At 38.0% G+C, this 13,366-nt stretch overlaps 1 protein-coding gene across 1 annotated transcript in view; it reads right to left on the bottom strand.

Moving 5' to 3' along the window:
• Nucleotides 1-13,366, bottom strand: part of MED13 (mediator complex subunit 13) — a 60,108-nt gene that overhangs the window by 12,736 nt on the left and 34,006 nt on the right. The window contains exons 9-17 of the mRNA XM_049804035.1: nucleotides 12,180-12,863; nucleotides 8,258-8,474; nucleotides 7,233-7,317; nucleotides 6,711-6,832; nucleotides 5,445-5,535; nucleotides 5,034-5,248; nucleotides 4,366-4,562; nucleotides 2,198-3,114; nucleotides 605-772 (exon numbers count right to left, since the gene is read on the bottom strand). Of these exons, the coding sequence (XP_049659992.1) occupies nucleotides 605-772; nucleotides 2,198-3,114; nucleotides 4,366-4,562; nucleotides 5,034-5,248; nucleotides 5,445-5,535; nucleotides 6,711-6,832; nucleotides 7,233-7,317; nucleotides 8,258-8,474; nucleotides 12,180-12,863 (2,696 nt within the window). The remainder of the gene's footprint in view (nucleotides 1-604; nucleotides 773-2,197; nucleotides 3,115-4,365; nucleotides 4,563-5,033; nucleotides 5,249-5,444; nucleotides 5,536-6,710; nucleotides 6,833-7,232; nucleotides 7,318-8,257; nucleotides 8,475-12,179; nucleotides 12,864-13,366) is intronic.

Consider the following 13,366-nt stretch of genomic DNA (forward strand, 5'->3'; position numbering starts at 1 on the left):
TCACTCTTCTACATAGTGGTAAATCAATCTCATATGCTAATGAAGTCAGTTTAAAGCTTGAGTGCACAAAATTTACCTTGTATCTGCAAATGTGCATCACGTGTTGGCCACTCCAAATATTTATCAGAGACAACACACTGGATAACCTCAGATCTTCAACATAGTTCTGAAACTACTGAGCAATAAAGCACACTTTTTCAAGCATTTCAAAGCTAGTATTTTTAACTACGCTATTTTTAGAGTAATTAAAATGGAGTAATTCTTTTGAGTGAAAAAACCAGAGCAATTACTCTGTTTTTAACATTAAATCCATCTTTTCAATTTCAGTCCCTCAGCTGGAGAAGTGTCAGGTGTATATAAACAGTGCAATTTAAGCTGTTAGTTTTAAATACACATATCTTTAATTCATTTACTGTTTTAAGGAATATAAATATTTTCTGTTTTTCTAAAGAGTACAATTCTCCCCTGTCTAATAGCTCTTATTAGTTTAAAGAAAGGTCAAATGCTGTTTAGAATTCCAATAGGCTGAACAGCATCCAGACACTGAGGTTTGGTGGCCGGATCAAGCAGAGATTAACAGACAGGAGTCTACACAGCAGTTTACCGTAAGAGCCTCTGCCAGCCATTTTGTGAAACTGTTGCCACGTGAGGGGGCCTTGCACACCCCAAGACCGGACTGTTCGCTTTTTCTGAATTGCATCCTGAAGAACTGGCTGGAGCGAGAGGAGCATACGAAGGATGTCCTGGGAACACTGCATGCTCACATCCACAACTGAAAGGATGAAAAAAAATTGTCAAGGCCTACTGCAACAACAGGATACAATAAAGCCCTCCACAAACAACACAGAATCCTAAACCACCTTGATTTTAAATAAAGTCACTCTCTTCTGAAATGTAAATGCAGGCCACCCAGAGGCCACGATATAAAAAGTTAAGCACGCTGATTTAGAGCTCTCCATCTTTCCCTTCTAGCCACTTACAAAAAACAGAGATGATTTTTTTTTTTCCTGTAGACCTTTTTCCCTTGAAAGCCTTACTATCTTATGATTTAAATTAAGGAAAAAAACCCCCTAAAATTAGAAAAAAAATACAAACAAGTTGTACAACCCTTAAAACTACAGGATTTTCCCTCCAAATAAAGGAAGGTTAGGCAGACTGCCACCCAGTGCTCACTTCTATGAAGTCGAGGGAAGCCTCAAACAGTCACAGCACGTTTCATCAGCTTGCAACCACTATGCCATTTAATGCACAGTGTTTAAGATAAAAAGCTGACACGAAATTTGGTATGGCTATAATTTCATAGCCTTCCATATAAAACTATCTTTACATCTTTTTATCCTAAATAACAAGGTCACAGTAACACCAAGTCTTCTCCTGGGTGCCTGAAAACACTGATTTATCTACAGCCTGGGCTTTTGAACTTAAGCCCCCACCGATACACAGAAACCTAGCTGTGTTTTACTGTTAGTCCTCCTCATTCTCGTTAACAACTATGAATCGCAGCTAACTGCTATCAAAGTTTCATACTTCACTCTTCACCCCGCTCAAGTTGCTGCATGAAAAGACTATTATTGAGAGGAGAAGTATGCAAATACACACAATAAAGGGTATTCCATGAGACAGTATATCATTAGTCAGGCCCTAGAAAGAAAAATCCAAGAATCTCTGGCAGATCCAACATACAGTGAAGGCAACAATAATGCTTTATTTGCCACACATGCCATTAAACTACCACCCCCTGCTTAAAGAAGGGGGGGAAGCCAACTGAATCATAAATCTTGTTTAATTCTACCACAGTAACCTTGACAATAGTCACCATTTGAACCACCTACACTTCCTATGTACACTCATTCCACAGAGCCTCTGTAGATGCAGTCACCAAAAGCTGCTTTAAAAGAATAAGCCTAGTGAAGTGTTGTGGACGTTACTGTGGTCTTACATTATACTTCAAATTTATGTTAGGAATTTACAATTGATGGTAGCCAAGGCCTACACTCCACTTGGAGTATGGTACCAGCACAGAATGTAAAAGGAATGGCTATCCTGAACACCGTTAAAATAGAAGTTTATGCAAGCATGCAGGTGGAAGAACAGTCTTAAGCATCCAATAGCCACAAAGGAAAACCACAAAAAAAAATGAACCCTTAAAAAAATTCATAGGTGGACAAGTAGAAAATAAGCCATTTTCAATATTTACCATTTCTTTTTGACCAGTGGTGCAAGCAAGTAGTTTTCACAAGTGCTTCATCGACTTTCCCTCCTGACATATTGTCCATGAACTGGCGTCCATGTTCCAAGGCTAAGTAGCAGTCATTGCAACAATCCCTTTCTTCTACACGTACCAGGTTGCTAACTGCACCAACTTTGGGAACGGAATCTTGATCTGCTGCTCCAAATGGTGAGAACAAGTTGGTGCATTGATCCTGCAGCAACAGTATTAACTCATCAGGCAGCTTCTCAGGTTCTTTCAGTCCTCCACTGCCATGTTCAATAGAAGTAGCTCTGAGAGCTTCAAAGCGTTTTTCTGCTTCTTTGCCGCATTCCGTATTACGTCCTAGAATATCCAATTCATCTTCAAGAAACAGGCCAGAACTGTTGCCAAATTTTCTATTCATAACAGCACTGAAACCACAGGTACACCTATACTGGGCCTCTTGCGTTGGATCAGGAATGTAAACTCCAACATCAGCACCTTTGATGTTCATATTGCAAACACATATGCAGCAGCTGTCAAAGTTACAGTCTTTGAAGAGATTCATTACAGACTCCGAGAGGATGAGATTCACATAAAGACTGTGTGCCTCTGGAATAGAAGGCACAGTTGCAGGTTCAACAGAATTAAGCGGTCTACATGTCGACGGTGTGGAAGCTGGTGAATATAAATCAGAGTTCTCATATTTGACTGAACCCTGTGCACTTGCAGGTCCACCAGCTCCACGAGGTGTTCGAGGAGTCCTTGGTGTTCTAGGAGTAGGGAAACGAGGGGTGGAAGGAGAAGGGAGAATTCCAGCTCCACTGTTACTGGGAGGTGCGCTACTTGGTGGCATCCCAAATGGAGTATGAGTCTGTGGTGTGTATGCAGGGCCATACTCTTGATCCATAGTGCTTCCATCACTAATAGCAGCCACAAGAAGAAGGAAATACTTTAAGTGCACAACATACTGGTTTTGAAGTTTAAGTCTCAAATTTCTAAAGAAGGACCTTCCTAATTAATATTTGCTTTTTTAAACTAGTCTTTCATAATCCACAGCAAGATTTTCATTCCCCAAGGAACTTCAAGAGCATTTGTTCTAAATGACTTTGCAGGACTCCCACTGACAGCACTGTTAAAGAATCTATCCCTGCCTCCTTTCATCTTTTCCTTTCCACAAAGCTTCCAGGAAACAAGTGTAGTCAGAATAAATTATAAATTCTGTGGTTGTACAGACTCTAAAGGACACCTTTTTTGTTCATGTTTTATTTACACATTGTGTTGACACACACTAAAGAAAATATACCAGGTCTATCAACAGCAGATTCAGCTGGACCCACAAGGAAAGTATCACCTGGAAACATTTAACATTTTCTTTCCTAAGCAGCCGAGTGTCTCCAAAGACGTATAAGGCTAATGTGACCTGGAAACATATTGCTTATGAATGACCCTAACAGAAGCAAGGTCAGTATTTACTCCAAGATTTAATATTCATTTAATTTTATCCATAAATGCATAGCCTCGTTGCCTAATCCATTTATACCAGCTACTAATGCAGAAGAGAACAAGGAATAAATATCTTCTTCAAGAAGAACTGCCAGCAAGACTGTCATTACCAAATGCAGATTACAGAAATGCCTACTGCAATACTACTGTTACCAGGCAATGTCACACTGGGCATAGCTTCCAATCAAAGGAAATGTTTTCCTAGTCCCAATACAGCTGAGATTACTGCTATTTAAGAAAATAATTTAAGAAACAGAAGCACCACCTAATAAGCGCTTACAGTACCTACAACACCACCGCAAAAACAAAGTCCCAAGTTTACATTTGTCTTCATTGTTCATTACTTCATTACTTATTAAAACTGGACTTGCACCATTAAGCTTCCCCAAGAAACCTTTAAATGAGACAACGAATAAAATGCATGCACAGTTAAGAAGCTCTTTGAGAAGACAATCTCTTACAGTAAGGTTTAATCATAAGGATTTTTTTTTAAAGGCTCTTGTCAGTTGTATAAGCACAATGTGTCTTCACATATATTTCTCATTACAGATTTACCAAAAAAAAAAAAAAAAACCAAAAAAACCCACAAAAAACAAGTAGGGGTACTACCTATAGTGTGGATAACTGACCACCTTACAAAGCTTAAACATTTGTGGTACAGGTCATACCCATCTTTGATGAATGGCATGGCAGGTCCCGGAGGAAGTAAATCCAACTTTCCCACAGTCCAACTCTGGCGATAAATGCATTCTTCTGGCAGTTTGATGGGAGGAAGACACTGGCTGGGAAGCGTCTTCAGTGGTGCAAACATGGAACAACCCACTAAAGCTTGACAATTCTCAGGTTTATAAACATAAGAATAATCCTAGAAGTCAGACATGGTAAAGCATCAACATGTAAATTATTATGTAATTACATGTAAAATCACTTCAGCAATTAAAATGCTTCTCAAAAAACTGTGACTAAGTTCAAGCAGTAGTTCTTTAATATTAATTCCCAATATAGCTGCAAAAAGAGAAAGTTAAATTTATATGAACATCATTCACACCCATAGTTCTCCAAAAAGCAATATGCCAACACAAAACAAACAATGAACTACAATTATTGAAATGCATTCCTTCAGCTTACTAATGACTAATTATGCATTACTCTTTCTTGAAGTTCAAGTGGTAAAATACTGTATACTACTTACTAGAATGCGCATTACCTACCCCAGTATAATGCAGGACCCAAGTTACAAATTGTACTTGATTTCCCACAGTTCCCATTCAGGATTAAGTAATAAACTGAACAATAATCATTAGAAACATTTATCAGGACCATCAGCACTACCTACCTTTATTTCAGCAGGTTTGGGGCTGCAGAAACCCTCATCTACTTCAATTCTGAACTGAGCTCCCACACTAGAGCTATTCCCTTCAAGTACTGTTCCTCCAAGCGTAGTGTCCATACTGCCATATTCCTTATTATTCATGTTCATTGGAGAAAATCCCATAATATGTTGTTCCAGTGAAGGAGGAGTTGGATACATTTTATGGAGATCTGCAGTGCCTAATTTCAGATTAGAAGTAGGCTTCAGAGCATGAAAACATTTTGAAGTATTTCCTTTGTCTTAAAATTTCAGTAGGGCAAATGAAGCGTATGTTTCCAAATTCCCACAACATATTAGCAATCAAACGTTTAGAGCTAGTATTCTATTTAAAAAAAAAAAAACAAACAAAAAAAACCCCAACCAAATAAAGCTTACTTATGCATGACAGTGGGTCTAGATTTCCAGCTTTTGCCTCTTTGCAGTTGGATTTGTCATCAGCGCCATTCACTGTTCTTTTGGATCCAGGCTAAGAAAGAAAAGAAGCATTGTAATAAAATCACTTTAGACATGAACACATGTTCATATTACCTGCTGACAGGAAATTTCATGTGCAGTGGACATACAAAGCTGAGACTTCATATAGTATTTAGAAAAAATAAAATAAATCAGAAATCCAATGCTAGTAGTTGAGGTTACACTTGTCCTCCCTCAAAACTTGTAACTTGGAGAATGCTCTCCCATCAAGTCATGATGCTATTAAAATGAAAGACCAGTTATAATATAACTCTCAGCCTGTTAACAGACTTATTAAAAAAGGCTGCCCACAACCTATCAGAAAAAACATACATACTCCCAAAGCCATACTAACTTTACTGATGTTACCACATGAACAGAAAAGACAGAGAAATACAAATCCTGGACAAGAGGTACAGGGAAGAAAGGCTGTTGAAATTAAAAGAACAAGAGATATTTTACAATGTTTAGACAGTACTAAAGTCTATAGAAAATAAGAGTCTTCATGTTTAAGAACAAATACACTTGCTTTATATAATGATGACCTTTGATGGCTATTAAGATCCTTCAGCCCTTACTCAGCTACAGCTCCCATTAAAGTTGATGGGCATTTTGTCTGGGTAAGGGGATTTAGGATTAAGCATGGAGCAAAGTACAGTTCAAAAAAGACAACCGATTATAAACAGTATTGAAATAGAAACTAGAAAGATAATGGATTCAGAGGTATCAGAGACTGCAAGAGAAACTGTTCCAAGATAATAGCTGCTGCAATGAAGCAGCTTATTTGGCAGAATGTCCGCATGTTTAAATGCCTCTTCTCTTTCAGAAGTTTTTGTTCTGTTTCAGTATTACCTTTATTGACTAGTTAAACAGAACCTAGACTATGGGAAAAGAGCACTAGTACCACTGTCAAACCTGTAAAATTATAACTAAAGATATATTCAAGAAGCTTATACTGTCTGGATAGTAAGGATATAAGATATTTCTGATACAAACAAGCTTTTGGTGATTGTATGAGTCAACCAGAACAGTATGTCTGCTACAGAGGAGCCACAGCACTTGCTTATATGCACATTTTGCAACTCTCCTATAAATGCCAAAAAAAACCCCAACCCAAAACCATAAAGACATGCTTGCTCCTTGCAGGTTTTTGCCTAGCAGCTGCCATTACTTTTGCACATCACTTACTGTTAGTTCATCTTCATCAGAATTGAAGAGATTGTCAAGGTCAGTATAAGAGACCACTAAATCTGTTTCATGGAACAGGCTAGTTGATGCAGTGCGAGCATGAGCAGCAATACGTTGGGCTTCTATAAAGAAAAACAAACATTACAAAAACTCTGGCGATATATATTTATTTAAAAAAACCAGATGTCTTAAGAACTATTTCCACACCTGGGGGGGGGAAATGGGGAAGGAAAAAAAAAAAAAAAAAAAAAGAGGAGGAGGGGAAATATGTTCTCAGTTCCACTCAACTACCTTACACATGAAAGTGAGGTCTGTTTAACTTTATAACATTTGGATTTTATAGCCAACATCTACTTGTAAGGCGCAAAGAAAATGTGTTCCAAGCAGATTCCTAATTCTGAAGGGACAGGGAAATGCAAACCATAAAGTAAAAACTTAGTAGCCTATTAGAATCTATTGACTTATTCAAGAGATCATTAACATAGCACAATTGAAAGAGGAGAAAAAAAAAAGTCTCTTTACCTTGCTTGACAGAAGGACTAAATAGAGACATAGCATCCTCTCCTTCATGGGATAAAACTGTAACACTAGATGTCCCATCCTCAGCCTATTAAAAAAAAAAAAAGGTAGAAAAGTTTGCTTAAATTAATTGGGGAGGTGGGGGCACTTTATCTCCCTATGGGAATTCTTGCACATATCAGAAGTGTCAGGTTCTCATTAGCCTTCTAGCTCAGCAACGTGTAGTCTGGGAGTCTGGTTAGTGTACTTGCTCAGTGAGAAGGAAGCTTTGAATACAGACAACATGCTAGAAACACACAGATGATGAGCACAGATAAGAATATAAATCTTAGCTTTTGTGTTGGGGATAAATTTAAGCAAGCAAGCTGTGGATTCTTGCTACAACAGCTTATTGAAAAACATTTGATATCAAATGCTATACATTAACTATACTAGTTATTGAATGAAACTCTCAATACCAGGAGTGCATACAGACACAACTAGGCCTAATAAGCAAATTTATTTCTTATACAAGTTCCCAACACAGTTATATTTTCTCCTTTTTTGGAGGGTATACTTTTGTTTTAAGTAGCAGCCTCATATAGTTGGTACTGGCTAAAGCATAAGGAAGAAAGAAAAAAATAAAAATCAATTCACTGTCCAGGCAACCAGTCAGAGTTCACCTCACCCATCCCCAAACCTTTCCACACATGAACAAAGCACTTGCCTTGTTCTTCCCCTCTTCCCCAAGCACCTTCTGTCACCCATTTCTACAGAAAGGCTACCGAGGCAAACCGGGTTTTTCTTCTGATCCAGCAGTGTTCTCCCAGTATAAGCCATAAACCCTATGCAATAGCACCATCAGTGTGCCAAAAAATATTTTAAATGTAGTTAGAGGCACGCTGCATAATTTCATTGATCATTTCTGCTAGAATACTTCTTTTTTTAATTACTTCTAAATACACAGAGAAGGATTTAAATTATATTTGGTTACTACAGCAATTGGTTTTAATCTCATCACTGATTTGTACCCTCACTCCTTTACTCACCTTGTGTTTCTTCCCGGCTTCCCTCTCAATGTTCTGCCTATCTTTTTTACTATCAGGAAACAAGAATTCCACATCACCATCAACAAAAGCATAAGGATCGATTTCAGGTTCCTGGTCAGCTTCCGTCGCTACTGCTGCTAGGTATTGGTTTTTACTCTGATACTGTTGCACCAATTCATCTGAAACCTTTAAAGGTTTCCTACATTGCACCATTAATCTGCACAGAAGAAAAATTAAAAAATCATAAAACATTATTTATAATTTATTATGTGGAAATATTTTTGCTATCACACAACCTTTACAAGAACTACTTCATCTTCCCTTCCCACTTTCTTCCTTTCCACCCCAGCTTCAGAAAACTTTTTGGGAAAAAGATTAAATCGTTAGTCATTTAATATAACCTCTTTACACATGTCAGATACAGCAGTGTGATTCATTCTGCCCATCTCTCCTCAAGCACTGTCAATTCAGATAAAGATTAGTAATTTATCCCAGGTCGTAGCTGTCATTTATTATCAAGTATAACTGTATTAAACTATCTATATCCACTGAAAGATACTCACCAGGTTAAAAAACTACTCATTGCCATTCCCAATCCATGATCAAACAAATGATCAGAAAGAAGTCATTAAACCTGAATATTCCACGTTAAGAATCTAATTCCTGAACATTTAATTCATTTAAATGTAAGTAGTATGCCAACCCTCCCAATACCCAGCTGTGCCTGACACAAACAGACCAACACTCTGTTGTACACAAAGTCTGGCTATCCAAAAAGCCCAAGCGATAACCCCTACTAGAGCACATAAATGCCACTATGTTTAGTAGACATTTGTATCACTTATATCAATACAAATGAAGCTTGCAACACACCAATATCTAATTTACTAATGAGACTAAAATAAACACATTTGCCTTTGTCAGTATTTTTCTTTTCTTAACATTTGGAACCAAAAATGGAGTTGATAAGTACAGAGAAATTAAGTTTTTGTATCAGGTTCGTTAGTTTCACAGATACAACATTGCATCGGCAAAAAGAGATATTGGCAAGTAGAAAACTACCTTATTATTAGCTATACATATGGCCCTCAAACAACCTTATTTTATGTATCCCGGTATACAAAAGGCACCATGTGAGGTGCCTTATTCCTTCAAAAACAAGTATTTCAGGAGTGTCAGACTAATATAGGTACACAATTTCTACCTGCTCCAAGACCTCCTTCCTCCCAAACAGCAAGAGTGACCAGTGAGAAGCATTTACAGAAGTCTCACATGAAATGAAAAAGGGACATTGCAAGGATTAAGATTAGAGAGGAATACTTCAAGTCCAAACACAAGTTCCAACATATCTGTTCTTTCCCTTCTCAAGCCTTTATCCAAAAGGAAATGCTATCCCATAAGAAAATCATGTGTCTCACAACTAGTAGGGCTTGGCTTTGACAGCCTAGATGCAGACACTAATCTGGGGTTTAGAATAAGATAGGCTTACATTTCTCCTCTGAGAGACCAGAAAGAAAAGCGTGATAGAGAACAATTCAAATAGTTCAGCCTCAAAATTCTGCACACAAAAAGGCATGGTGATTCCTCAGAGTCCTCCTTGCTGCCTTATACATCCCTGTCAACTACATGGTATGAGAAAGGACAAAGAAACAGTTTTACTTTGTCAAAAGACTTTCTAGAAATAAGCTTTCCAAAGAAACACCTCACAACCAACATCATTGTCAAATCCATGCCTGCTGGTCACCCATGCTCAATAAAATCTTGTTTTAGGCATGACCACCACAGTACAACTGCCCCAGACAACAGTGCAGTGGGTGCGGCTTTGTGTCAAGCACCATCGGCATTTACATCTGGAGTAGCACTTCATGGAGTTCAGGATTTCCTCTTTTCTAAGTCCTGCAAAAATTACCATCAGGAAAACAAAACAAAACTAAAAGATGGGAATGACTTTCTAGGAACAAGGAATTAAACACCAGGAAAAATACATAGCAAAAGCAAGCAGCAGTTTCCAGTATTTTTGACAACCAAAGAGGAAGAGAAGTTAATAGCCAGATACTGGGAGGGGGGAATAAAGTTCAATAAGTTGTTAAATCAAGCCAGAAGCCATACAAGGAAAGACCATGTCTTGAAGAGAAAAAAAAAATAATTTTGAAGTAGAACATATCTTTCTCGATCTGGCTGGCTGAAATGAATTCAAGTCAAAAAAAGCACTAAAAATACTATAAATGCACATCTTGAAAGAGTCGAGACATGCACTAGCTAATATAAACTCTTAAACAGTGAAGACAAAAAGATATGGCTAAGAAAACACGTACAAGAACAGATCTACAGCATATTTACTTCTCACAGGTTTCCAATGCAGCAAAGTCAATGTGACTGCCATCAGTGGCTTTCCACTGCCAGCCACAAAACACAAAATCAACATAAAATTTCAGTCTGGCGAGTAGCTGCTTCAACTCTTCTACCGCAAGTGAAACACACTATCTCTTAGAAAAAGAAAAAGGCACCTCAATAATTTGATACTGGTCACATTAAGAGTCTCCTTTCACCTGAACAAGAAAAAAAAAATTTTTTTTGAACCAAAAATAATCAACAGCAAGTGAGTCGATAGAGGCAACTCTGAGTGCATTCAAGATGCATTTTTTAATCCCTCGATCACAACCCTAAGCCAAAGTTTGTCACCTCTGCATCTGCATCCACATCCCAATCACGTTAAGTTTAGACTGCTATTAACAGTCCTGTCAGCACCTGTTGCTCCCCATTACCATCCTTTTCCCGCGGCATGTCCTCAGAAGGAAGCGTTGTAAAGGATGGATGACAGGAAGAATTTCTTATGCAGTACAAGAGCAAAGGAGACAACACAGAAGACCAAATGGTTTTGTTTCAAGTTTTTTGTTCTTATGGGGTTTGGGGGGGGTTTGGTGGTGGTTTTGGGGTTTTTATATTTATTCAACAAAATCCTTTTTTAAAATAACTATAGACAACACATACTTTATTTCAGACAGTATTAGCTCATGTCAAAATAAAACAAAATTAAAAAATAACTATTCTCAGATACATTTCCTGTAGCTTAAAGGCTGAGGTTCTAACAAAGATCTAACCTGACTGTCCCACTATTTCTTCAAGTTAGACAAGCTTTGCTTAATGAATAAGGATTTCCCATATGATCTGAGATCCAAGAGTAACAGTAGACACACCACTCACTTGTTTGCTTTGAATGATAACCTCAAATCCTTAAGCCTTTTGAACAACAACACAGAGAGAATGCACCATGTGCAAGAACACCAGTTTATGTTATTTATTCCAAAGACAAATCTCTGATATTAGAAAGTACTTGCAGCCTACATTAAAGTTAACATCTTCCAGGAAACCAGATTAGCTTCCTCATTGTTCCCATCAGCCATTTAAATAGCAGCTTTCAAAATCTAAAAGCTCTTCTGAATAAAGACAAGAGCAGAACTGAGGTAGAAGAAACTTTTAACAGGGTAAGCCTGCAGCCAAGACCATCCACACTTTCTTCAAATAACAAAGAAAGCAAGTATTAAAATAAGAAAGTTAGGGGTCGGGGTGGGACAGGGAATAGGACGGGACACTAAGTCCAAAATAGGCATAATTTGGCTACAGCTTAATTTTACAGCAGACAAACTTCATTGCCATCTGCTAAATCAGAGTTCTAATGAAAAAAGCTGGAAAGTCTTACTACATATTTAACGGTGCTTCATGCTCACATTTCACAAATATTATCTTCTCGTATACAGACAGCACGGATAGTTACACTCACACACTCAGCATTACTGCTTGAGCTGATAAAAACCACATTACGCTTTAGTGACAAGCTTGCTTATAACAAGAAACTACTGCCTTTGGCCTTTCAGTTTCCTCACTTTCTCATGTTATTACTACAGTATTAAGCACTACTTACTCTGTAACTGATGTTACGTTTTCTTGTCCAGCAGGTATTACTGGATCATCTCTCAACTTATCATTTGGAAGCTGAGGTGGTAAGAATTCCACATCCTTTTTCTTTGGAACTTTGTAATACTTCCAAGTAGTATCAGCTTCATCTTCCTCCAAATTCACTGCAGTACCAACATACATTGTAGGCTCTATAACTTCAGGAAATTGAGCTGGAAAAGGCTGAGACAAGCCATCGAGTCTGTCCTCCATTGTTTTTGTGGGAACCAAGGGGTCTGGTGTTGGCATCTGGTAGAAATGTTGACTCTGAGGAGTAGAAGGAGCTTTAGCTACCCCTTCATCAACTACGTCACACGGGTGAGGACTAAGTGGTGGTGGCTGAGGTGAATTTGCCATTTCAGCATTATGCATCTGAGGAGTCTTTGCTACATCATTAGTTCGGATATTTGAAAATCTCACTTGACTGTCTGGTGCAGTCATCACAAGCCTCTGACTTGCTGAATCTGCCTCCATGGCAACATCATCACTGATAGATACACGATGATGAAAAGGAGTCAAAGGGCGTTTCTGTGGCTTATCCCCTTTGTCTTGCTTCTCATTTGTCTTGTGCTTTGGAGCTGCTTGCTGTTGTTGGCCCACAGGTGGTGCCTGCCCCTGTTGACCTGAATTTCTTGGTTTGAGATTCTTGTGCCTGCAGAATTAATATAGGGGAAAACACTTTGCATTAATCTTTCAAATATGTCTATCATGTTCTTTTTCACTAGATAAGAACCCACTTCTAAGCCATTAAACAGCTGATTACAGAAGTCTGAAACTGATACCATTCTGAAGTGAAGCTGCCTCTTTCTGACCGTAACTTAATTTGAATTACTTGAGTAGCATTGCAAGATTTTAGAATACCATTTTAAAAAAAGAACTGGAAAAGCTGTCCTATTAGCCAAATGTGCACATAATCCTCATAACTGAAGACAGTATTTTATAACTGCTTTTAACAGAAATAGATAGTCACATGAACATGTTCTCGCTTTTAACTTCTGCCAACACTGGTGAATCAGTAGAACAACATATGAATTAGTGAATGACTTCTTGACTTCAAGCATCAATACTAACCAATAGTGCTGTCCAAGTCTCTATGGGTTAAGGAGTGGAAAATTAACATCAAGGATCTAGAAGCCAAGCTCAGTCCTACAAAAG

This window comes from Accipiter gentilis, chromosome 6 (assembly GCF_929443795.1).
Source record: "Accipiter gentilis chromosome 6, bAccGen1.1, whole genome shotgun sequence".
In the NCBI taxonomy this organism is placed as follows: domain Eukaryota; kingdom Metazoa; phylum Chordata; class Aves; order Accipitriformes; family Accipitridae; genus Astur; species Astur gentilis.